Here is a 27,155-nt window from a genome sequence, read left to right as displayed (position 1 = left end):
ATCTCTCACCCTAATGCCCCTCCAAACTTTGCCCATAACAGCCCCAATCTCTCCCCTTAACTTCGCTCTAATCTGTACCCTTAACACCCCCGCCTCCAATCTCTTGCCTTAATGAACCCCTCCAAATTGTCCCTCAATGCTCCCAAACTCTCTCCTTAACACCCCCTCCATTCTCTCTTCCAATTCATCCAGTCTTCCTCCATTCACTCTCATTACACACTACCCTTTACCACCTTTCTCGCTTATCAAACTCACAAAACCAATAATCTCTCCCCTTAACGACCCCCTCCAATCTCTCCCTGAACATCCCTCCACTCCGTCCCTTTAACGCCCCACAATCTTTCCCTTTAACATCCGTCCAATCCCGTTCCTTAGCACCCGCTCCATTCTCTCCCCCAATTCATCCCATTCTCTACCTCCATTCACCCTCATCACACATTACCCTTAGCCTCCATTCTCCGTCAAACTCCCAGAACCAATAATCTCTCTCCTTAACACTTCCTCCACTCGGTCCCCTTTACAGCCCCTCCAATCTCTCCCCTTAACGCCCCACTCCAATCTCTCCCCTTAACACCCCCAATCTCTCCCCTTAACACCCCCAATCTCTCCCACAAACATCCCTCCTTAACACCACCACAATCTCTCACCTTAACGGCCCCCCAATTTCTTCCCTTAACACCCGCCTCCAAACTCTCCCTTTAATGACCCCTTCCATCCTCTTCCTGAAACACACCCCTCCAATCCGTCCCTTTAACGTCCCACAATCTCTTCCTTTAACATCCATCCAACCTCTCCCCTTAACACCCCCTCCATTCTCTCTCCCAATTCATCCCATTCCCTTCCTCTATTCAACCTCGTCACACTCTACCCTCAACCTCCATTCTGTCTCATCAACCTCCCTAGATCCCCGTTCTCTCCCCTTAACACACCCCCACTCCAATCTCTCCCCAAATGCAGCCCCCAATCTCCCCCCTTAACATCCCTCCCCTTAATGCCCCACAATCTCCCCTTAACTGCTCCCCCGCCACTCTCTCCCTTTAACACTGCCCAGATGCTCCCCTTACCCACCCACTCCAAACTCTCCCCTTAACACACCCCATCCAATCCCTCCCCTTAATACACCCCATCCAATCCCTCCCCTTAATACCCTGCTCCAATCTCTCCTCTGAACACCCCACACTCCAACCTCTCCCCTTAATGCTCCTTATATTAACACTTCCCCCAACCTCTCCCCTTAAACCACTCAACCTTCCCCGCCTTAACACCGCCCCCCACTCTCTCTCTCTCTCCCCAATCCCTGCCTTTAAAGCCCCCAATCTGTCCCCTTGACACCCCACTCCCTCCGGAAGCCCATCGGCCCCCTAACGGAAATAACGGTTAGGGGTTTTGAATTTTGAACAGCGTCGGTTTGCAGGGAGTGACATCACAGATGCGGTGACCTCACAGAGTACCACTCGCGCCTACTGAGCGGCGCACGCGCGAGGGGTGGGGAGGCGAAGTGAATGACGCCAGGGACAGTTGGCGCAGGCGCGAGCCGCAGAAAGTGCCAGAAAGGAAAACAACAATATCATCGTCGTCGTCGTCGAGCGAGTGCAGTGCATTTGACGCCTTTTTTTTATTTTTCGTTTATCTACGGCAGGAAAGGTTTCGGGATTATTTAGCGAGTTCCTTGTTTGGTTTCGTCTTCCCCCACGCTCCCCGTTGTTAGTGTTTGTTTTTCAGTTCGGCGCGTTCCTTCTCCGATTTAGGCCTCAGGCCTCGGCCTTCTCCTTTTTCACAGCTCGGGATAATGATGTCGGCAACGGGGTCGTTGAAGCGGTCTCGCTGGCAGGAAGAGGAAACGCTGGCTTCCTACCGCATGCTGTCCCTGCACCAAATGTTCGAGCTGGTGGGCTCGCAGCTCAGCCGGGCCGACGTCGAGGTGTTGTCCTTCCTTCTGGCCGAGGCCTATCCGCTGGAGCGGGCGCTACGGGCCGGTGGGGAGGAAGAAGAGGACAAGATGGAGGAGGCTGCCGAGGGCGATGCTAATCCCGGAACTCGCGCCCCGGCCTGGGACGAGCCCAGCTGCCGCAGTAGCGGCGTCCGCCTACTGTTCGAGTTGGAGCGCCGGGGCCTGTGTGACGAGACCAACTTCCGGCACCTGCTGCAGCTTCTCAGGGTCATTAGCCGCCACGACCTACTGTCCTACGTGGGCCGCAGTAGGGGCACAGCAGGTAGGAGAGGCCTGGGGATCCAGTGGCTGGGTGTGGGCGGCCGGGCACTGGAGGAGATAGTAGGAGCTGCAGAAGCTGAGATAACACGGTGTGGAGCTGGATGAACACATTAGGCTAAGCGGCATCAGAGGAGCTGGAAAGCTGACGTTTCGGGTCTAGACCCTTAATCGGGAAAATTTTGATGAAGGGTCTAGGCTCGAAACGTCAGCTTTCGCGCTCCTCTCCTGCTTGGCCTGCTGTGTCATCCAGCTCCACACCTTGTTATGTCAGGCTGTGGAGGGATGTCTCTTTCATTCTCCTCCAAAGTTGGTGTTTGAGTGGAGTGGGGGAGTTCAACATCTGTTCGTTTGGGAGAGTCTGAGGGGAGGGGTTTCTTTCTTCGCCCAGACTTCGGGATTGAGAATGGAGGTGGTCCCTCCTCAGCGAGGCATAGGATATGGAAGGAGGGAAAGACCTCTCTTTAGGGTAACTTCTGGTGGGAACAAAACCAGAAGTTGCTGGAAAAGCTCAAAGTCTGGCGCTATCTGTGAAGCAAAAAGTCAAGAGTTCACCTTTTGGATCGTGTGACCTTTCCTCAGAATCGGAAACATTAACTGAATTTGTTTTATTTATTGTTTGGTGGGGCTCCCTTCTAGGGTGTCTGGCATGGATGTAGGTTCTCCTAACCCCTTGCAGATCCTGTCCCCAACCCCACGTCCGTTTGTCCGGATGAAGTGATTTGCTATGCAGGTATAGTAAATTATGCAGAAAGGGCATTGGTATATTTTACTGTGATTAAAAATCAAGTGGAAAAGAGACAGTGTTGGCATATGTCAAATTGTTCACTTCAGCAGAAAAACTTTAAACCCACAGGATTACATTCCTGGGGTTAAAGGAGGTAGGAGAGTGTGTTGCCCTAACTGTTAATCTTTCGGAGTTTCCTGAATTCAGGCATTGTACTTTAGGGTTGGAAATTTGCTCGTGTCACTGGGCCCTTAAAGCAGGGTGACAGAGGGAATCCAACAGACTACGGGCCAATTAGTCTAACATCTGTGGTAGGGAAATTGTTGGACTCAACAATTAAGAATAGGGGAACTGATTAACTGAAATTTTGAAGTGATGGGGGAGACTTAGCATGGATTCCTGAAGGGTAGTTCATGCCTGACAGACTTTAGTTTTTTTAAAGAAGTGACAAAGTTGGCAGAGAGAGGTTAAGTTATGGATACTATTTATCAGAACTTCCAGAAGGCTTTTAATAAAGTTCCACACAGACCATTAGCTAAAGTGGAAGCCAACGGATAGGATAACAAGTGTGAAGCTGGATGAACACAGCAGGCCAAGCAGCATCTCAGGAGCACAAAAGCTGACGTTTTGGACCTAGGCCTGAAACGTCAGCTTTTGTGCTCCTGATTGCTGCTTGGCCTGCTGTGTTCATCCAGCTTCACGCTTTGTTATCTTAGATTCGCCAGCATCTGCAGTCCCCATTATTTTTGCCAACAGATAGGAAATGGGTTGAGTTGCAAGAAGCAGCATTGGAATAATGGATAAATACTCAAATTGGCAGGATGTGACTCAGAGTCCCACGGGGTGTGTTGCAGCCTCAATTATTGAGTATTCATTGAAAACTTAGATAATGGCGCACAAAGTCATTTGCTGACTGCGGAATTGGGCAACATTCTATACTGTTGACAACAGCATAAAATTACAACTAGATATTGATTAGGTGAATAGGAAAAGCTGTGGCAGATGGATTTTAATATAGGACAGTTGAGAGTATTGATTTTGGACCAAAATAAAAGGCAGATCAGTACTTGTTTGTAGAAGGCACAAGTTAATCTCATTGAAGATCCAGTGAATTTTGTGGGGGTCAGGGACAAAGCTCTTTAAAATGCCACGGGCACCTGCAGGAAATAGTCAAACAGGTTAATGGAATGCTGGCCTTTTTATATCTAGAAAACTGTAGTATAAAGATGCAACAATTATGCTGCACTTAAACAAAACTCTTATGAGACCCCACTCAGTACTTTGAGCAGATCTGGGCACCACACCTTAGGAAGGATGTTTTGGCCTTGGGAGTTCATTGCAGGTTTACAAGAAAGGTACCTGGACTTCAGAGGTTATGAGGAGAAGCTAAACAAATTAGGACTTTGTTCTCTTGAATTTGGAAGGTTAGGGAAGTGACTTTGAGGTCTTCAGGATGTGAACCAGTAAAGACATGGGTAAAGGCGAGAAATAATTTGAGGGCTGGGCGATTTTGTACAACTCTTCAGGTGAATAGATTCCATTAGGTGGTAAATCAGAGTTGTTTGGAAGTATATGGGAAATGGTATTTGAAACAACACTGTCATCCTTGATCTTACTGAGCAGAGGAACACTGGACTGAAAGACGCAGTCACTTAATTTGTTTTCCACAAAGATGGTATAATCTTGTACAGAGCAGGACTAGTCTGTGATGTGTGTATATCATTACCTGAGGGACCACAACACAGGGAGGAGATAGCCTCACACCAATCAGTATGACAAGCTTTCCCCTTTAAACGCTGGTCTTCCAGCCTCACCACCTCTCCCTGGCAAGACACATTTTCTGTTACAGTCTCGTTGGATGGACGAATTCAGGATTCACAACACCAGGTCATTGTCCAACAGGTTTATTTGGTATCACAAACTTTGGGAGCGCAGCCCCTTCAGGTGCAGTGAAAGAGCAGGGCACGCAGATAGAGTTTGTAAGGAGAGAGATCAAGCTCTGTCTGTATGCCCTGTTCTCTCACTGCACCTGTCAAAGGGGTTGTGCTCCCAAAGCTTGTGTGATTCCGAATAAAGCTGTTTGACTGTAACCTGGTTTTGTGACTTCGGTGGTTGTTGGATAAACATATAGATGATAACGGAATAGTGTAGGTTAGATGGGCTTTAGATTGCTTTCACAGGTCGGTGCAACATCGAGGGCCGAATGGCCTGTACTGCGCTGTTATGTTCTGTGTTCTACTTCTCACTTTGCCCATCCCAGTCCGACACTGGCACCTATCCATCGTTGGATGGTGGCTAAGACTAACAGGGCTTTGGCCTTCTCTGGTTCCTGTAAAGCATCATGCCCTCAAGGTAACATTTTAATTTCAAATTCAAGTTTCCTGATAGAATTGTCATTCACAGACAACATTTGCTTATTTTTGCCTAATTTGGTCAGTTGATTTATTTAAAGATTGCAGACACTTATACAGAACAGACTAATCTTGGGGTACTTCATATATTGCATGTTCACTCTTGTTTCAAATTGCCAAACCTTGAATACACTGCCATAATTCCTGTTCGGTGATTCAAGTTTGCCTCATTCTGGAATTGGAAAATTGAAGTGAATACAGTATTCGCACTCCTTTTCAGCTAACAACGTAGCACCACCAGACAGACTATAAAACGCATGTGGATGGTTACCATTAGAAAAATAGATACTAGAACTCTTTTTGTAAAAGGCTGTCAGGAAGCAAGACAGAAAAACTGAAAAGTGTTTTGTTTTTTAAAAGCCTGTTAGGATTTTAATTCCTATCAATGGGCTGGACGTTTAAACATGTTTTCGTAGGGTTTGGACCTGCTGCACCTATGATAAAGCGATCGTTGAAAGTAATGTTTGAAATGAAGCCACTGGGACAGTCTCCTTCGTTTCTTTTGAGTATGGTTGAATATCATCCTCAATCCTAGATGCAATAACTATTGGTTGGTTTGCTTTATTCCATAGTTCCTGCATGATGCTTTATCCAACTTCCATCTGATTTATTAAGATTTTCCATGCAAAATAACAAATTTATGTCTGACAAATTAGAGAACAAAAATGCAAGGAAAGTGAAGATCTGCAAATCAATTCCGAGTACTTGGTAACTTGATCACTGGGGGAAACAGAAAATGCTTAAAGGAGCCACTGAGTACCTGTAACACTAAGGCGTTTAATGTTTAAAAAGCTGACGAAGCACCACAGTAGCAAAACATTACTGTTCATTTGACAAGGGTAAGGAACTGTCAGCAATATTTTTGTATGCTTTATTTGAAAGAGCACAAGGAATACGTCACACCGTCTACTGTTGGTAAGGAGCCAAACAAAAAAAAGCGCCATCTCCAGGGAGGAACTTTGATTAACAATCAGGAAATTACATACTTGTTAAATAAGCACTTTGTATCTGTCTTTGTGGTAGAGGGAGAGAAAATAGTACCAGTACAAGGTCACCTTGAAATTTAGGAACTTGGGGAAGGAACTTAGTGTATGTTTTTAGAAAATGGTACTTCAGACCAATCAGTCTCCAGAGCCACTTTCTTTACACTGCAAGCCAATAACAAACTTGGGGAAAGTGCTCACAGTTTAATTATGGCTTGAAGAACACAGTTCTTGTGAGACAGGAGTGGAAGAGAAAGTAGTTTCTACAATTTGACATCAGGGACAGATTAGTTGAAGTTTAGCTGAAGACTTAGCTGATTAACAAGTCCATATAGATTTATAATGGGTATGTCAAATCTGGTGAATTTAGTTGCATATTTTAGTCCATTTTGAAAGATTAAATAGCGCTTGGAAAAACTGGCGGTATTGGATAGAGTTAACACACATTTACAAAAGGGAAGTCAAGTTTGACAAATCTCTCAGAATCTGTCATGGATTTGTCTCTGAACCAGTAGATGTATTGGTTTTTTAGACGGCTTTCAACACAGTCCCACATAAGGGATTAGCGGGTAAAATAAAAATACATGGAATTTGGGGCTATGTATTCAAATTGACAGAGCTGGTTGGCAGATGGGAATGAAAGGTTAGGAATCTTGTCAGTTGGCAGACCGTGATTACTGGGGTACTGCAGGGATCTGCACTAGGACCCTACCTATTGTCAAATTATATTAATGATTTTAATGAGGGAACTGAATGTAATAACTCCAGATTTGCAGATGATGTAAAGCTAGATGGGAGGGTGAGCTGAGTTAATGGGAACTGCAGATGCTGGAGAATCTGAGATAACAAAGTGTGAAGCTGGATGAACACAGCAGGCCAAGCAGCATCTTAAGAGCACAAAAGCTGACGTTTCGGGCCTAGACCCTTCTCTGATGAAGGGTCTAGCCCCGAAACGTCAGCTTTTGTGCTCCTAAGATGCTGCTTGGCCTGCTGTGTTCATCCAGCTTCACACTTTGTTATCTGGGAGGGTGAGCTGTGAAGATAGGATGGTGCAAAGATGTTTCAGTGTGATTTGGGAAAGCTGAGTGGGCAAATGCGTGTCACGTGCTAATTAGAATAAATGTGCGGTTATCCATTTTTGGAGCGAAAACAGAAAGATAATTATCTGGCTATAAATTGAGATGTGAATGTGCAGTGAGGTTTGGGTGTCCTTGTAAAACAGAACATAAGCATGCAAGTGCAAGAACGCAGATGGTACATTGATATTGCTAGTTAGAAGATTTGAGTACAGGTGTAGGGATGTTTCCTGTAATTGTACAAAGTCTTGGTGAGACCACAACTAGAATTTCGTGTGCAGTTTTGGTCTCTGCGAAGGGATGCTCTTGCTCTAGAGGGAATGCAGGTAAAGTTTAACAGACTCTCCTGGTGTGAGAGGTTGCATTGGTTAAGATTCTACTCAACAGAATTCAGAAGAATGAGTGGGTGGATGCTGTCATGGAGACCTATGAAATCCTAACAGTATTACACAAGGTAGTTGCAGGAAGGATGTTCCTGATGTGGTAGTTGGTAGTCCGGATCCAGGGATCTCACTGTAAGGATACAGGGGTAGACCTTTTCACGCTGGATTGTAGACAGATGTTGCCAGAGGTGTGTTACAAGGATTACTGCTGGGTTCAATGCTTTTTGTCATTTATATTAGTGTGTTGGATGTGAACATAGGAGACATGGTTAGTGAGTTTGCAGCTGACTCAAAAATTGGAGGTGTTGTGAACAGTGATGAAGGTTACTACAGAGTACAATGGGACCTTGATCAGATGGACCAATGGGCTAAGGAATAGCAAGTGGAGTTTAATTTAGAAATGAGAGGTGCTGCACTTTGGAAAGACAAATCAGGGCTGGTCTTATACAGTTAATGGTAGGGTCCTGGGGAGTGTTGCTGAATAAAGAGACCTTGGAGTGCAGGTTCATAGTGTATTGAAAGTAGAGTCGCAGGTAGGCAGGGTAATGAAGGTGGTGTTTGGTATGTTTGCCTTTATTGGTCAGTGCATTGAATATAGGAGATGGGAGGGTCATGTTGTGGCTGTACAGGGCATTAGTTAGGCTACTTTTGGAATACTGTGCACTTCAGGTCTCCTTGCTATAGGAAGGATGTTGTAAAACTTGAAAGGGTTCAGAAAATATTTCCAAGAATGTTGCCAGGATTAAAGGGTTTGAGTGAGAGGGAGAGGCTGAATAGGGTGGGGCTGTTTTCCCTAGAGTGTTGGAGGCTGAGGGGTGACCTTTTATAGAGGTTTATAAAATCATAAGAAGAATGGATAAGGTGAATAGCCAAGGTCTGTTCCATGGATAGGGGAGTCTGACACTAGAGGGCATGGGTTTAAGGTGAGAGGGAATGATTTTAAAAGAGAACTAAGAGGTAACTTTTCTCAAAAAGGGTGGTGCGTGTATGGAATGAGCTGCCAGAGAGAGTGGTGGAGGCTGTACAGTTCGAACATTTAAAGGCATCTGGTTGGCTATATCAGTAGGAACGGTTTAGAGCAGTATGGGCCAAATGCTGGCAAATGGGACTAAATTAATTTGGGATATCTAATTGGAGTGGGCGAGTTGGACTGACGGTACTGTTCATGTGCTGTGTAACTCTAAATGTCATCACCCAGAGAGTGATGTGTGTGTGTAGAATTTTCTAGCACACAGCATTGAGGTCAAACGTTATGACTTCAAGAGGAGTTAGATATAGCACTTGGGGCTAAAGGGATCAAAGGATATTTGGGGAGGTGTGGAAATGGGAACGAGTATTGAATTGGATGATGATTATGAATGGGCAATTATGATTATGTAAAGGACCAAATGACTTCCTATTTTCTGTGTTTGAGGTCATCAGTGAAGGGTTGGAGGCACTGAATAATGTCTGTGCAATGGGCTCTGATAACGTTCTTGCTGTAGACTTGAGGACTCGTGCTGCACAACTTGCCAAACTGTTTCAATACAGCTGCCATACTGACATTCATCCAACAATATGGAAAAATGCTCAGGTACGTCCTGCACATACAATCCAGGACAAATAACCTGGTCAATTATCATGTCATCAGTCTACTTTTGAACACCATTACGTGATAGGTGTCAGCCCAGCCTGTCTCTGCCTCCCTAACCAGTTCTTCCTCTCACCCATCCCTTGCTCCCACCTCAAGCCGCCCCTCCATTTCCTACCTACTAACCTCATCCTACCTCCTTGACCTGTCTGTCTTCCCTGGACTGACCTATCCCCTCCCCACCTATCCACTCCTCTCCACCTATCTTCTTTTCTCTCCATCTTCGATCTGCCAAATTGTGCAGCATGCTCAGCAGCACTTAGCTTTGGTTCTGCTGGAGCCACTCACCTGTTGAATTCATTACAATCTTGATTCAAACGTGGACAAAAGAACAGAGTTCCAGAGTTGAGTGACTGCCCTTGGTGTTAAGGAGCTCTTGTAAAACTTGAATCACTGTGAATCCAGGGAAAATTGCTGTTTGGTGTCAAAACCTAACACAAGGAAGATGATTGTGTTGGAAGTCAGACCTGTCAATTCCAGGACATTTCTGCAGGAATTCTTCAGATTAGGTATTTTCTAATCAACTTGTTCAGTGATATTACTATGACCATACTGTTCCTTTTGTGGTGTGTTCTGTGCTGTTCCTCTTGCAGAGGAGTGTTGTCATGGTGATGCTGAAATGTCTCCTTCAGACAGGCAGTTGGTAAACAGCTTTGAGTTCTCCCTGGAATTTTTAAAAAGTAAGACAAAGGAATTGAGTAGGCATGACCAGATTCACCAGAAGGACTTTAATTTTGCTTTTAGTTCAGTGGATTTTTAGCTGGCTGCTGGAGCAAAAAGCTTGAGTTCTCTGCTAGAATGAAGTTGTAGCCTTTTCTCCTCTAGTGAAAAAAATCAAAAGGGTCAGATTTTCTTTGTTTTTTTTCTACTGGACTAGAGAGAGACAGCGCATGAGAATAATAACTTGCTGAATTCCTTTTGCCAAGGATGTAGTTATAGTGGCTGTCTATATTGGAACAGTTGATGATTGGTGATTAAATAATAGAATAGAATCCCTACAGTCTGGAAACACCACTCGGCCCAACAAGTCTACACTAACCCTTTTGAAGGGTATCCCACCCAGACCCGTGTGCCTACCCTTTCCCTGTAACCTTGTATTTTCCATGGCTAATGCAACTAACCCACACATTCTTGAACACTTGGGGCAGTTTAGCATGGCCAATCTGCCTAACTTGCACGTTTTGGGGCCGTGGGAGGAAACCAGAGCATCCTAGTGGAACCCCACAGATATGGGGAGAATGTGCAAACTTGACACAGTCACCTGAGGGTCGAATTGAACCAGGGTTCCTGGCATTGAGGCAGTGGTACAAACCATTGAGTCACTGTATTATCGTAAGTATTTCAAGTAAAATAAAGTTATGCTAATTCTTGTATTTTAGTGGTGTTCTAAGAGTAAAGTATGTTTTAATTAGTGCTGAATGGTAGCCAATTGAATCATATTTGGAGTGCAGCACCTACACTTGATTTTCAAAAAATGTACAAAAGTTAGAGTCTAGGCTATCTCCATAATATACCTGGGTGGGGGGAGGGTGGTTGGTTCTGGCCCAGTCCATACCATTACACACTTCCAGAGCAGTGGAGACATGAACTCAGCCTCCTGTAACTTAGTGACGTTACCAGTGCACTCCAGGGTCTAATTCCTCAAATGAGTGTCCTAAGTCCAACTACCTTCAGCTGATTCATCAGGTGACATCCTGTCCATCATAAGGTCAGAAGTAAAGTTGTCTGTACGGTAAGCACTGTTCATGACTCGGATACTGAAGCAGCCAATGTCTGAATGCCACGTGACCCTATTTAAAGGAAAAATATCATTTTGTTGGCAATTCAAAAAAAAGTTCACTAGGATGATTTCTGGTATGGGGTGGGGGGGGTGGGGTTGTGGAGAGGATTTATGAGAAAAAGCTAAACAGCTTGGAATTGTACTCACAAGAGTTTAGAAGAATTACAAGTGATCCCATATGTAGAATTCTTGAGGGGTTTGATGGGGTAAAGGCTGAGAAGATGTTTCCCCTCAACTAGGACCAGAGGGCATAGTCTCAAAAATGCCAATTTTAGTCTGGATGAGGAGGAATTTCTTCTGAGGATTGAGTGTCCTTGGAATACTTTGCCACAGAAAGCTGTGGGGACAGGTTCCTTGTGTTTAATGCTGAGATTGATTGCTCTGCTGATCAAGAATCTAAAGCTGAGACAACTGAACTGTTTATTCTCACCAGCCATGTTTCACTCAAATGAATGACATAACTTCTCAAATTGATCAGCTGTTGAGTTAGGAAAGTGTTTTTTTTTTAAGAAAACGAGTTTCACTTTGTTCATGATTATTGACTGAATTTTAAGGCTTTGTTCTGTAACTTGGCTTATTTGATGGAAACAGATGCCATGGTACTTTCGAGTGGTGGTGTAGGTTCAAGGGCATGAAAGGTCTACTTTTGTTATTTCATGTCTTATTAAAAGCCTGCAACAGGTATCTGCAACTCAAACTCTAATTGGAAGTGTTTGATAATGAATGAGAACTGGGTGAGTCCAGGAGTAGAATGGCTGAAGCAGATAGGACAGAGTGGCAAGTGTTGAAGTATGTGAACATGATAAAGATGAGGGGAATGAGGGCATGTTAAATTGCTGGAACATTTTTAGATAACAAAGTGTGGAGCTGGAGGAATGCAGCAGGCCAGACAGCATCATAAGAACAGGAAACATTTTCTGAAGATGGGTCCCAATCTGCAATGTCAACTTTCCTGTTCCTGTGATGCTGCCTAGCCTACTGTGTTCCAGCTCCAACTTTGTTATCTCTGACTCCAGCATCTGCAGTTCTTGCTATTCCAGTGATTTGGAACATTTTTTAAATGCTTCTTCAAGAAACTTCTTCAGAGTCCATCTGGAAAGATCATACATTATTTGATATGGCATCACGAAGAGCATCTTCCAATCTGCATTTGTTTTCCTACTTCCAGATCACATCAATATCCACTAGGAGTGGTAGCGTGGAGATCTGTCAGTTGCTTTGTAGAACTTGAATTTTAGCATTAAGGTTTTTCATTGCTGGATACTGCAGAAATATATTTTTCCTAATTCAGTTTATTTTCTTTGCACTCTTCCAGTGTCTCCTGAGAGGTGTACTTATAAAGGTCCTGTGTCAAATATTGGAGAGCAGGTGGAAAGCTGTTTCAATTCTGCGCATGCTGTCTCAACACGGAGCAGTTGGGAGCCAGGTAAACTTCAGGCTTCAATTTTCTTCCAGCTATTCCTTCAGGTTGTGTTTTATGTGTAGATCACCTCTAGGTGGCGCAAGGAGCACACGGGTGCAGCAACTCCACTTGATTTTGCTATGTCATGGTCAAGTCTTTGAACCGCAAAGACAGTGTATTGATCCAGCCCATGCTTATACAATGAAACAGGGAATATTCTCAGTCCTGTCAACAACAACCCCCCACCCCCCCACCTCCAAACAGGAATCACTGTCTGTCTCACCCACCTAACTCCATTCTTGGGAACTGCGGCCTCATCAGAGCCACCTGCATTGCCGATGCAGCTGATGTGGCAACATTCCACACAACGTCTAGAACAAAAGACAAATCCCTGTGTCAGGCACAGTGCAAGGGACAGGACTGGAAGTTCAATATTCTGACATGTGGAATCTTCCAATGAGAGGCGGTAGAGAGTTAGGGTAGAATCATTTATGGCAGCAAAGAGGTGATTTTTGGGAAGGCAGAGGACAACGCTGAGTTTGTGTGTGAAATAATGACTTAGAACATAGAACGTAGAAAAGTACAGCACAGTACAGGCCCTTCGGCCCATGATGTTGTGCCGTGGAATAATCCTAATCCAAAAATAAAATAACCTAACCTACATTCCCCTCAATTCACTGCTGTCCATGTGCATGTCCAGCAGTCGTTTAAATGCCACTAATGACTCCGCTTCCACGACTACCACTGGTAAACTATTCCATGCGCTCACAACTCTCTGGGTGAAGAGCCTCCCTCATGTCTCCTCGAAACCTTTCTCCTAACACCTTAAAACTATGACCCCTCGTGGCAGTCAGTCCTACCCTGGGGAAAAGTCTCTGGCTATCGACTCTATCCATGCCTCTCATTACCTTGTACACCTCGATCAGGCCACCTCTCCTCTTCCTCCTCTCCAGAGAGAAAAGTCCGAGCTCAGTCAACCTCTCCTCGTAAAACAAGCCCTCCAGTCCAGGCAGCATTCTGGTAAACCTCCTTTGCACCCTCTCCAAAGCCTCCACACCTTTCCTATAATAGGGCGACCAGAACTGGACACAGTATTCCAGTGTGGTCTCACCAGGGTTTTGTAGAGCTGCAGCATAACCTCGCGGCTCTTAAACTCGATCCCCCTGTTAATGAAAGCCAAAACACCATATGCTTTCTTAACAACCTTATCCACCTGGGTGGCAACTTTGAGGGAGAATACTTGCAGGCATGTCTGCTGTCAAAAAAAATTCACCACCACCTGTTAAATAGAGAAAATAACAGCGTAGTACAGGCCCTGTGGCCCTCGATGTTGTCTTCGTTAAAAGATGATTCTACTCTTGCAATTAACAAAAATATAGAAGAAAAATTAGATAAAATGAAGAATTCTTAAATAAACAGCAGCATTCAAAGTAGAAAAGTCACTCGGTCTGCTGCTGCAGCCAGCCTAATTCTGGTGGTGCTGATAAAACTGAGATGACATCACTGATTTAATGTGTCAATAACTGAAAAGTCATACAGAATTGGTAATTCCTCAAAGTGCTGGAGAGAGTTGCTGAAAGGAAGGTGTCAGTATAGTTTTTCAAAAGGATTGATGAAGTACCATGGCAAGAGATTTGTAAACCAAAATGAAGCCCTTAGATCTTAAGGGGCTGTAGTTGGTGAAGGGACAATAAGGGCATTTAAATGGTCGCTGGACAAACACATGGATGATAATGGAATAATGTAGGTTAGATGGGCTTCAGATTGGTTTCACAGGTCAGCGCAACATCAAGGGCCACAGGGCCTGTGCTACACTCTTATTTTCTCTGTTTAACAGGAGGTGGTGAACTTTTTTTGACAGCAGAGATGTCTGTAAGTATTCAGATAACTGCTCATTTTGGTGTCTCTTGATGGTATTCTATGAATAGTATTCCAATGCAGGATGTAGTTTCAAAATTTGCAGATGATGTGACATTATTAGTGACTTGTTTACTGCATTCCCCAATGCTGTAAGGGCATAGGCAAATACATGGTCAATGCAAAGATGTGTGCAATGGTAGATATTTGATAGGGAGAGTACGCAAAAACAATATGGGCTAAATGGTACAGTTCGTAAAAGAGAAGCAGGAATTGGGGGCTGGGAGTGCGTGCACAAAAGTTTGAAGAGAACGGAATAAATTGAGAATTTAGCTAAAACAGCTCCTTGGTTTTATAACATCTGTAGAACAGAAGCAGACTAAATCTGTACAAAAGGTGCAGGAAAGCTGACATTTTAGGTCAGGATTTATTTTTCTCTCTGAAGAAGGGTCCTGACCTGAAGCATCAACTTTCCTACTCCTCGTGATGCTGTTTGGCCTACTGTGTTCCTCCAGCTCCACATTGTTATCTCTGGCTCTAGCATCAGAAGTTCTTCACTATCTTTAAACCTGTACAAAACACTGGTTTTGCTCCAGCTTTGTTATTTGGTCTATTCAACTATAACTTTCAAAGGAAACTAAGGAAATTTTTATTTGGCCATGGGGAGAAGGGAAGGGTGAAGGCTGGGGTGGGATGAATGGATATAGTTCTTGGAAAGTGCTGCCGTGGGCGCAATGGGAAAAAAAACACATACTTTGCACAAACCTGTGATCTTGTATTTGGATTTGGGGGAAAAAAACATGTTACTCAAATCTGCCAGTTATGTCCTCAAGAAACTAGCCGATTAGATAATGGGTAGCTTGCAATGTTATATCTGGATTTTGAGAAGGTTTTCAATAACATCACACACAGGAAGTTGGTAAATGAAATCACAGCATATGAGATCGGGGAATATACTGGCATGGATTAGAAACTGCTAATTAGGCAAAAGACAATAATAAATGGGCTATTTTCAGGTTGCAGGCTGTGACTAATGGGATGCAGCGAGGATCAGTGCTTGAGTGCAACTATCCACAATTAATAAGAACAATTTTGATGTTAACTACTATTTCAAGTTTACAGATAACACAAAAATAGGTAAGTTCTGAGGCGAATGAAAAGCCACTCACTGGGATTTAGAGAGGCTGTGACCCAAAAATGGCAGGTGGAATACAGTGCGGAGAAAGAGAGCTTATCCACTTTAGTAAGAAAGTCAAAAATGTAAAACATTTCTTCAGTGGTGAAAGGCCACATTGTTGATGACACACTGAAAGTTAACATCTCGGTACATCAAAGAATTAAGGTAAATGATATGTTGGCCTATTCCTTTATGGGATGTGTTCTTCACTGGCTGTATTCTATTACTGTCCATCCCCAGTTGCTCTGCAGAAGATTTAAGTATAGAAGTACAAGTAAATGAGTGATTGTACAGCCTAGTAAGGTCTCATTCGGAGTGTGAAGTTTGATCTCCTTACCTAAGCAGGGATGTATTTGCCATAGGCTGAGAGCAACTACAGTTCACTAAACAAATTCCTAACACTGAGGAATTGTCCAATAAGGATACATTAAATAGACTGTGCCTATATTTGTTGGAGCTCAGAAAAATGAGGGATGATCATCTGAGGTGCACAATTTTTACACAACTTAACAAGGTAGATGCAGAAGGAATGTTTACTCTCACTATTTTATTGAGAACCAGGCGAGGTAGTTCCTTACTAAAGGGAAGACAATTTCTTTACTTAGAATCTGGTGAATATTTAAGACTCATCGCCCAGGTGGCAGTGCAGGCTCAGCTGTCAAGTATGTTCAAAACTGCAATCATTTAGTTTTCTGCATATTAAAAACATCAAGGGATATCAAGATTTGCAGGAAAAAGACCTTCAAGGAGAAAAATGGCCATTGTCTCATAGAATGTCAGAATGAGCTCAAAGGACTGAATGCCGTATTTTTTAATGTCCTTATACTAAAAGGATACAGAGGAAAATGGAATTGAATAATTCCATTAGAGGTAACATTTTTCAGGCACAGTATTCATGAGGTGTCTTACAATTTTGGATAGCCCCTCTATGTTGGCACTGGAAATTATTTGAAAAGAAGTTTTCTTTGCAGGTGCGTCTTTGGCAAAGCGGCATGTGGCAACCCGTAGACGAGGTCGAGGTCCTGGTAAGCGGAGAGGGCGTAAGAGAAATATGCACCGAAACCATGGAAGAGAAAATCAGACTCCCTATCAACAGAGAGCAACCTGTGGTGAGTATTTGCTCCAGAGTTTATTTTAATTTTTTCGATATAGATTTCAGCTCCTGTCAGCTTTAGTTTTGAGAGAGTTTCTAATGGGGAGCTGCTGATTCTGGCACTGTCTAGATAATTGAATATTCAGCAATCAGGTTGAGTATGTTGGGCATTGATTGATCTCTCCTAGAAACCACAAATATCAGTGAAATGGAGTTACTGTACAATTGAAATATGGGAATAGAAAGTACCTAGTGATTAGTGGGTATAATAAACAGAACATGCAAAGAAATAACATCGACAAAGGTATGTCCTGGTATTGAGAACTTGTCAACCAAATGAATAAACCAAGTAATTAGAAAAGATTCCTTCCTGTTCCCATTTCCAACCCCTGTCTGCTCCAACAGAACTGATGAATGTAGAATCATTTCAGATGTAAACAGCCAGTGGTGTTCCAAGTATTATTTAAGTAGCCTAGTCACTCCAGCCAAGTAAACATCTACAAATCTGTCTTATTTTATATCAGGGAGGGATGGGATGGTGTTTTGTAGAAGAAATGTCAGTGTACTTTGGGGGTTGTTTAATGTTTGAGGTGTGTTGTAAAGTTTGAATTGCTCAAATGTGGAATTCTTTTTTTATTGGCATTGTGTGCAGCTGGGGGTTGAATATTCATGTGGGTCAGTGAGGAGTGACAATGTAGTGAGTGCGTTTTACAGTCTTTAAGACCTCACTGCTGTCAGTCGAGCTTTCCACAGCTGTGTAAAATCCCATTATCACTTCTAATCAAGATTAAAATTGTGGGTTTTTGGTGAGTTGGGGATGGGAGAGGCATTCTGTACTTGTAAGAATTTAAACAATGTGTGGGACTGATCTGAAGTAAGTTTACCTTAACTGCCTTCTCTTAAAAACCATTACCGTTTCCTTTGGAACTGTGGGCTGCTGTAGTTCAAAGTCAGTACTTTGCATGGTCTCTGTCATGAAAGAATCTGGAAGCTTGTTTTTTTTTAATCTTAGACAGTCCATAATGTTCCTCAGTCCACTTCTAGCACCACAGTATGAGATTGCAATCTGTAAACAACTGCAGCATTAAAATCTGCACACAAAAAAAAATGTCAGACTGAACTGTCTCAGCGTGCTTCTGGGTAACTCAACAGTCACGGTCATACTCAAATGCTCACAGACTGGTCTTCTGTTATTGTATGAATGATACATACTAATCCTCGTGGTTCAATGCTGCTTAAATAAGTACGCAGTGTTTTCAGTATTTGCCTTCAGTTGTTTGCACGTGACCGACATCTAGCTAATCTATATCTTGACACTGATTTGGGTAGGTGCATGATTCCTTGCTCTGTTCACAGTTCACTCTCAAACAGCATGCCAAAAAATTCCGGAAGTGTCAGTGACGACCCTTGGTGGGTAAGTGCTACTGTATAGCTTCAATGTAGAACTGAGCAAAGCAGAGGAAGAGGTATGGCTCCAGTCCCTGGTCTACATTAGAGAGGTGGGGAATTTTCTGTTCAAGTGCAGTGTCCTTATGGATTTCGTACAGCATCAGGTTGAATGACTTCTCTCATTCAGAGTCTACTGAGCAGTAGAAATTTTCCATTTCTCGTTCAGCTTGTGGCCCAGGAACATTTTCCAGATAGATGTCTTAAAGGCTAGCAGTTTTGTGAGACTATCTGTCAAGGGATGCTCAACAGAATTTTGGAAGATGCAGATCCTGAGCTGAGGGTTGAATCTCCTGAATAACACTGTCTTGCATTCTGATCCTGCACGTACTAAAAATTTAATCTTTCGTAAATATTATGACATCTCTGATCATTGCGTTTTTAAAATGACACTAAAGTGGCTGGTCCATATATCCCAGCTCCTGTTTGCTTTGACATTTCTTACTCAAAATTGTAACTTAGGGACCCGAATGAGTGTGGTGTGCATTCTCAACTACAGAATTTATAATAGTCATGAAAACTTTTAAAACTGACAGTTCCTTTAACCTACAAGGCAGTGTAAGCCAGGCTTGCCCCTTAAAGTTTCCATTACCTATTCAAACTAGCAACTTTCACCAGTCTGTGAGCATTTTGTAATAATTGAGACAGTCCAAAGTGTTTCAGCATGTCCTGTTCCTGCATGAACTTGGATTGTTGCAGTATATTGATCTTGCGTTTAACTGGAGTGTTACTGTACTCTGTCACTCTTTGTGAAATGAGCATTGTAACACGACAGTAAGGCATCCTAACAATTTGCATATCTACTTGGTGGTGGAGCCCGCCCTTGGAGTTGATTTACTTGCTTTTTCACACTTGTGTTAAGTAAATGTGAGGAATTTTGTGGAACGAACGTTGCTTTGAAAAAGTCTGGTGAAATGTGTTGATCCTGTTTGTGTCCATGTTGCCTACGTGACAGCAATCCTACCCTCTGAGCGATCCGCAAGATATCTGTTCTAAAGAAGAGTCTCTCTATGCACACGCTCTTTCAAAAAAACATAGGTTGGCTCTCTTGTACAACAACTTCCTTCATGATGTGGCAACACAAGCTTCTGGTAGGTCCGAGCACAGCATCAACAACAACAAGCAGTATGTGATTTTCTTCAAATATTAATCGCAAAAAAAACCTTAATTCTTTAAAAGCACTCCGAGGATTCTTGTTTTGCTATAATATAATAATAGTACAAACTAGCTGTACATGCTTTGAAAAGTAGTGTAACTTGTTTTATACTTGAACAACACTTCAGCTTTTGTCGTGAGATCTGTTTTTTTGAGGATTTTTGTGATCAAACATTTAATTGCAGGTGTACCATTCAAAGGTTGGTGATAAAAGAGAGTCTGTGTCTCTGACAAAGGTTCAACTTTAAGGAAATGTTCTGACACGAGAATAGAAAAAGGTAAACCTTTAAACTTGTTGAGGGGGAACAAACACTTGCTAGACTAAAATACTTGGTGGCCAAAATGTCGAAGAAGGCATACAGGTTAATCCCTGTAGATGGAACAATGTCCTGCTCTCGTTAAAAGCAAATTGTGAACGGTGTCCTCTGTCTCCTTGAAATGCCAGAATTACTTCAAACTAAACAAAGGAACTATTGGACTGACAACCATCTGAATCTAAATCTTGTCATAACAATCAAGATGATGTAAAAGATCCTGAATCTCTAAAGAAGTCTCAACAGAAAGTTTCAGTCCCTCAGATTTTGCTGCTTAATGATATGGAGGGAACTTTGGTTTCCTGGTTGTTTTATTAGCTCCCATTCTACAAGTCCCAGGTAGTTAACAAGTGAGCATCTCAATAACTCTCACAACTCCCCCAAATATGTTGGTTGCAGGTTCTCCAGGGTGGGGAAAGGTTGTTGTGAAGCTGCTGATGCTTCCAATAAACAGACCAGTGACTCTGACTTTGCATTTCTGGTGGATTGACTAGCCAGATGGATACTGAAGCAAACGGAAATTCCTGAGTCTGCCAGGAGTCTATCCTCCACTACCTGCCCCTTAAAGTAAGTTGGCAAATGTCTGTAATTGTCTGCCCATTGTGGAAACATGAGCTTCTCCACCCATTTCCTGCTGTTACGGCACTTTAGTTCTGTCAAACGTGTTAAAAGAAACATAAAGGATTAACTCCCAAAGAGCTGCCATGTTCGAGGAATCTGCATACGATTAATGATCAAACTAAATCACTAAAATTTGGAAAAATTAAATGAAGTTGGTTTGTGGCAGTCGTGACACTTTTTTGAGATGCTCTCTGAAATGGACATCATTGATTTGAGACTCTTGTGCTTGTGTTCAATTCTCAGACTTTGTCCAGTCGTATTTAAATCTTTGTGGTGGGCAGTTGGGGGAAAATAATCCTGAGCTCCTCATTTTTAATCAATACCTGAAATGGCTGATTTGATTTGTTGCACTGTATCAGACTTCTAAGATGACTGTACTCTAAATTATGCTTGGCATTTTGTTGGGAGGGTAACTAATTCCAGGGCAAAAATCCGTACAACCACTAAGCATACAGAATCTATATGAGAAATGTATCAACTCCTTGTCAACACTGTATCTGTAATAATAGCTTGAGCACTAATTGCTCTTTACAGCATTATTAGTAGCACTGGCACTTGATATCCACATTTCTGATTGCAATACGTTGTACTGAACCAGTTGGTCTATTAGGATTTAAACCTGTTTGCTGCTGGAAAGTGAAACCTTGCCCGCTCCTTGACTGACTTGATCATTGTTCATATTGACTCCCATTTCCCATCCATGCCACCTCATATGATGAAATATAACATATCATTCCCTTGAGCTAAGCACTGCTTATGGCGCTTGTCACTTGGTCTGCCACACTCCAGTTCGTAGCTGGATGATGGTGTTGAAAGGTGACTGAGGAGGGAACTTTTTTAAACACTGTGGTCAGTCACTGTGCCCAAAGCAACAGTAGCCTGTCAGCTGTGAAGTGGTCATTGTTATCTCCAGAATGCAGCACATGTGTTTTGGAGGTACAGTAACTGGTGTCTCTGCCACTGTTTGCTGTTGGCCTAGTCTGGGAATGTATCGTGAAGGTGAGGTCTGCCTGTGTTGTATTGCCAATTGTATAGTCTGAGCCGTGTATGCGTAACTGTTCTGTTGATGAAGCATTTATCAAGTGGCAGAAATATTTTTAAAAGTCAAAACCTGTCTCTCTCAGTTCACAGTTAACACTCTGCAACGAGATGATAAAGTAGACGCAAAGAAAGAGCTGGTGGACTAATTGTCAACCAGCAAAACGCAGGAATTAAAACAAACGGGGGTTCCCTCAGCCTCAAGGAAATCAACTTACATAGGAGTTACATTCTCAAAGCAATCTACTCTCCTGTATCTACGTTGTCTTTTGGACTCAGGTGCACATCATCTCTCAATGAAGCTTGAGATTCAGAGCTGGATTGGGGGTATTGTTTATCCCCACAATAACCAAAGGTTGGAAAATGCTGAACAGTGTGTTTGTCAGTGAATTCAACTGGCATACCCTTCTCGAAATGTGTTTGTCAAGGATACATCTGCTGGGTGCTGTTCCGTGATCACATGGTTCCTATCCAATAGGGAGAACAACCTTGTCACAGGATAAAGAGCTACAGCCAATTAATGCTGTACAACTTTACTACTGTACGCTCGGGATTGTGCAAGTACTTTGGAAAATGTTGGATTAAATAATAATCAGATGAGGCTTTCCTGTCCAGACGTACCTGCTTCCTAGTGGTAATTCAGTGGGTGTAAGTTCAAATCCAGAAGTGTCCGACTCATTCTGTTTGTTCCAGCTCCAACTATTGAGATCAAAAAGCAAGGCTTGAATTTGTAAAGAAATGACACTTGATTTCTGTTATATAATTCACTGGGGTTTTATTCAATGCATGCAGTCCAAAGCATGCCTGTGTTGCAAGGATCAAATTTCTGGGTATTAGCTGGAAAGGACCTCAAACTTTGGGTTCTCATTCCCTGGAAGCCGAAACATATGATGTAGTTGCTATTCTCAAGTATTATGGCTTTACTGAGAATTTAAGCTAAAAAGAGTTAATGCTCCAGAACAATATGTTGAACAGATGATTTCTGTTATATATCTCACTATGAGATTCCAAGACATGGAACTGAAATAGTCCAGCATCAGTGGTGTGCTGTAAAACTAGCCCAGTGTGGTCCAGCCTTGCTTTATGGCATCTGTCTGATTTTCCTAGTCTAACTTGGTGTCAGATTTACACATAAAGTGCAGTGCCTAGTTTTTGTTGGTGATCTCTGAAATTTAAAAAGACAGAAATTTAATTTCAATTTTTTCCCAAAAGAAGTGTGAATTTTCTTTTCTCTTTTCTCCCCCCAGTCCCCTCCCAAACAAAATTGCAGAAACAGAATTATACATACACCAGCCAGGAGTGTTTTAATGTAAAACAGGCAGGTCTCTCGCTGCTTTTAGTGCACATGTCCCTTGCTCTTTACTAAAATAGAAACTCTGATTTCAATTTATACAGAGAGCTCAGATACTTATGTTCCTACCCTACTGGCAAAGTTGAGGACCGAGTGGAATCTCTGACTTTTACATCTGCTATGGATGTCTGTAAAGGTCATAATTCCTTTTTTAGCAATTAACTTATTAGTCAGTGAAAGCAAGTGTAACCACCTCCACTAAAGCAAAACATAAAATGTAATGCTAACATGTCGACTGGGGAATCTCTGATAATCCTTGCTAAAGCTTTGTTCAGTATGTGACGACATTAGTGTGACCCTTTCACTGACCAGTGTGTTCCTTCTTTAGAGATTCCACTCTTTTTTAAAAGCCTGTTTTGTTTTTCAGCATGGCTCCAATCCATTTAGGTTTACTTTTGGGATGATAACTATTTTGAATCCCCTTCTCCTGTTCCCTTGGCTGGTCTATGTGGGGGGAAGCTACCAGTGTTAGCCTTCGAGTATTATTTTGCATCAACTGCTCGGATTTTGTTTTGAAGAGCAATGTTTCTTTGAAAATGGGCCATTACACATTATATTTCATGTAAAATTTCTCCCCTGCCCCAAAGAGAGTTTTGGTGCTGAGGTGCTTGACCAGCCCAAGGAAGACTGTACTTAAAGGGTTCTATTGTAATTCCAGCTCTTGCTGATGAGTGGAAATTCATGTGATTTGCAACCACTGACTCATTACAAATGCTTTATAAGGGCAGTCGTGTACCCCTAAGAGCTGGGTGCTGAAATTCCCATTCATATTACCAGATACGCTTCGTCAAAATGTCAAACTGAATCTGCTGTATAATGAAGACCACTCCTATTTTGTTGATTTTGTTACCCAACTTGTCAATGGTGAATTTTGTCATATGGTAAATGTCACTGTGCTGAATCCGCTTTCTCCTTTGTGGGGGGGGGGGGTGTGGCGGGAGGTGGGATGTGTGGGTGGGGGGGTGGGTTCGGAGATTTGTTTATACAAGTTGCTGCTTCCACAGGTGTCCATCCATGAGGGAAAGTGATGTAAAGAAAATTCATGATGGTGTTCAGCGTATGTAAAATCCTTCAATCACCTGCATTTCTTCACTAGATGGTATTAACCAACTTGCTCGTCCTGTTCTTCACTGATAAAAAGAAAGAGTGAGAGAAACGGGATTACAACTGGGGATCAAAGTTTTGGCACTGAGCGCAGCAACAAACTCTACCCAACATTTGGCTGTGATTTCAGGTGTAGTTAGCAACAAGTAGTAATGCTGTGGGCTCAAACAGAGAATAATATTTTTCTTCTTTATAAAAAAAAAATCTGGCACAAATGATGGTGACTTCTGTTTTTAAAAAGTTGCATATTTTAGAGATATTTAAGAGGGTACTTCATGAGCTCTAAATCCACAATAAAAGTGCATTTTCCCTAATCCTCAGAATTCTATACTCCTCCCTCTATTCCGCATCCCAAAATTTGACTATTTCATAGAGACTATTCTGCAGTCTTTGGGTGGATCTGGTGTGCAGTAGAACAATTTTTGGTTCACTCAATTTTGCATAGAAAGTGAAAGGACCTGTTCCATATTTCATGTGATTCCTCCCTAAACTGGTGGGAGGAAACTCATTGGGATTGATCCAGCATCAGAGAATACTTTAATTTGACCAAAATTGTGTAGTGTACAGAAAGCTGGTTTTAAAGCTCTCCTGCATAGTTTTAAACCCAAAAACATTCTGAGCATAATGTGCTCTTGATGTTGGAGTTTGGGTCATGTTTCCTTATGTTAAACTCGTGGAAAATAATGGTGGTCCAGCCAAACTAGACACTCCCAATTTTGTGGAAGTATCTGACCCAAATGGTGGATCTTGCCATTTGCTATTCATACGAATAATGTTGCCCATTGCAAGTCAGGCCATTGAAGTGCTGACTGTAGATTCCAGCTGTTGACTTGCATTTACAGTGAGTTTGACCAATTTGTGCAGTTTTAAAATCTTCCACTCAAAGGAATATGGAGGTGTATTTGTGGCTTCTAATGTTCAAATTTGTCCTCTTTGTCAAATTTCTAAGATGTGTTCAACAATTTGATTTTTTTTTTTAAATGGTGGTCATTATTGCGTGAGAGGTTTAACTGTGAATCAGTATGACATCTATGTCAAAATGTGACTTAGTCTTCCAGTCCTTAGAACATACACTTAATGCAGTGCAAAGGAAGTTGCTTCTCCTGTTCTTAAAATTTTAGGCATCCCTGCAGCAGTGTTTCATTCACAATATGTTCCTGTATGATTAAAACTCAAGGGAGCAACCTTTCCCTATTGTATAACTATATCCAAGCGAAAAGCAGTCTCAAGGAATAAGATTTTTTTTGAGGTAGTTGAATACCTGGAGAAACTGAATTCCTCTCTAAGTTTTCTTAGTCAGGTGCTGATTCTGTTGCATTATCTGCCTTTCAGCCTCTCAGTTCTTCGTTCTTTCTTCCTTCTCTCTTTTTGTCTCCCCTGCCTGCCATTAACAATTCCTGTGGGATGTTTGTGCCATTAACTGGTACGTATCTGTAAATGCAAGTCATGGCTTCTTCAATCATAAACAGCAAGGGACTGACCCAAAGCCTGTGTTCCTGGTTTGTAACCCAAAGCAACTGTTTGTTAAAAGTCGTGAGGTGACACATGCCACTAGCAACCCTTTGACTCTTTAGTTTGTAAGTATACTGGTTTGTCCATGTTAACTGTTATGATGAGGTTACCATCAGGTGTGCTTCCCTATAAACCAACATAAAGTACCTTAGGCCAAAGTGAACAATCAACTGCTGAAGTTTTAGTAAATTCTTTATTATAAAACATCAGAGTCCATGTGCACCCCGTTAACTTCTGACGTGGTCTCATTGAAACAAAGGAGGCTTATTCCTATTTGTGTGAAACTCCATTTACCTTCGAAATGGGTCAGTCCTACCACATGGGCTGGAACCTTGTTTTGGTGCTTCACTGCAGGTTTGTAGGCAGTGAAAGGGCATTAGCTTAAATGACAGGCTTTGCTCATTGCATGACACTGATTTTCTTGGGATTAGGGATACTGGGGGTGCAAGAGAGGTGTCACCTTTTTGTGAGCCACAGTTGAATGGATACATTTACCAGGAACAGTGTCCAGTATTTAAAGGCCCAACTGGAATGTGATATTGCCACCCCAGAATGTTCAAAATGATAATTTAGTTCTGCTCTGTTTAGAAACTTTATCTTCTGCCTATTGCAGAACTTGCCCTTTTTGCTTTCAGCAATTTGGTTTCTGCTGGCAATGTGTTCCTGATAATTGGATCATTCAGCACATCTGTTAACAGTCACTAAGTGAAGTGACTGCAATTGGACAACTAATACAGAACATCTGATGTTTTCTTTCCTAATGCAGACATAAGACTACGAGTGCGAGCTGTATATTCTGATCAGAATACTGTGCTCCGAGGGAACGTAGTGTCTGTGAAACAGGACCCACTGGACCGCTGTTTTGACCTCTTTGGGCAGGCGAATACCATCTTGAAAAGCCGGGACTTGGGATCCATCATCTGTGACATTAAGTTCTCTGAGCTCTCTTACCTGGATGCCTTCTGGAATGACTACATCAACGGTTCACTGCTGGAGGCTCTGAAAGGTGTATTTATAACTGATTCACTGAAGCAAGCTGTGGGGCAAGAAGCGATCCAACTGCTTGTCAATGTAGATGAAGATGATTATGAAAAGGGCCGAAGAGTCCTTCAAAATATTTGTCTGTGAGAGATATAGTTGGAACTGAGATAATTGACTATATTAACTGTTAAGCTAATTAGCTTCTTTATATGAAGTAAAATAAAGAGAAGTAATTAGCCTATTATGACAAACTCTGTTTTATTCAGTCCCCTGTAGTTCTGGATCAGGTGCTTGTGCCATGCTGATCTGGTTGCTGCTGCATCAGTGCAGATACAAACATTTCATTCAGGAGTGGTCATGCCTTGTAAAGACAACTTCTGTGGTTTATTGCAACAATATTTTGTGTATTGTGGTAGGAAGTGCAGATATTGAGCTAAGACTGCCCTTCCTAATGGAATTCCGCATAAAGTTCCTATTTTTTCACTCCAGCAACCTGATTGAGTGCACGAAGTTGGACAAGATTGACAAAAATGTGGCTGTCTAGTTCTTATTGCAGGTACCGAGTAGGAAGCCAGCTTACAACATAACTGCCAATCAAATGGGCCTGAATTTGCAGTGCTAACAATGTTGATTTGATGTTTCTCAGACTGTCGGTGATTCGTGTTGTTGTAAAATGGATTGTCTGTCTCATCACCAGATCAGGTAACTTGAAAGCCAGGGAAGTGATCTCTGGATTGGTGGCTTATATATATTTCAGTCTTAGTCACTTCTGGCCGTCCAGCAGTTTGCATTTGTCCGTATTTCTGATGGCTAAAAATTCACTGTGTTTGGTTCCCAGTCCTTCCTATTCTTCTTCCCCTCTCTTCAAAATGTCAATGTCTTCCTGATACAGCTTTGCCGGTCCT

General features: G+C 42.5%; 1 protein-coding gene across 1 annotated transcript; it reads left to right on the top strand.

Moving 5' to 3' along the window:
* The first annotated feature begins 1,502 nt into the window (after positions 1-1,502).
* Positions 1,503-26,489, top strand: LOC125448397 (DNA-binding death effector domain-containing protein 2). Its single transcript, XM_059641369.1, is given in 7 exon segments — positions 1,503-2,213; positions 12,515-12,625; positions 16,607-16,744; positions 19,213-19,265; positions 19,515-19,538; positions 19,541-19,607; positions 26,036-26,489. Coding segments are annotated over 7 exon segments (1,179 nt in total). The 5' UTR covers positions 1,503-1,789; the 3' UTR covers positions 26,398-26,489.
* Positions 26,490-27,155: the final 666 nt, after the last annotated feature.

Source organism: Stegostoma tigrinum, chromosome 41 (genome assembly GCF_030684315.1).
Source record: "Stegostoma tigrinum isolate sSteTig4 chromosome 41, sSteTig4.hap1, whole genome shotgun sequence".
NCBI lineage: Eukaryota > Metazoa > Chordata > Chondrichthyes > Orectolobiformes > Stegostomatidae > Stegostoma > Stegostoma tigrinum.
This window is presented reverse-complemented; position numbering and strand designations above follow the sequence as displayed.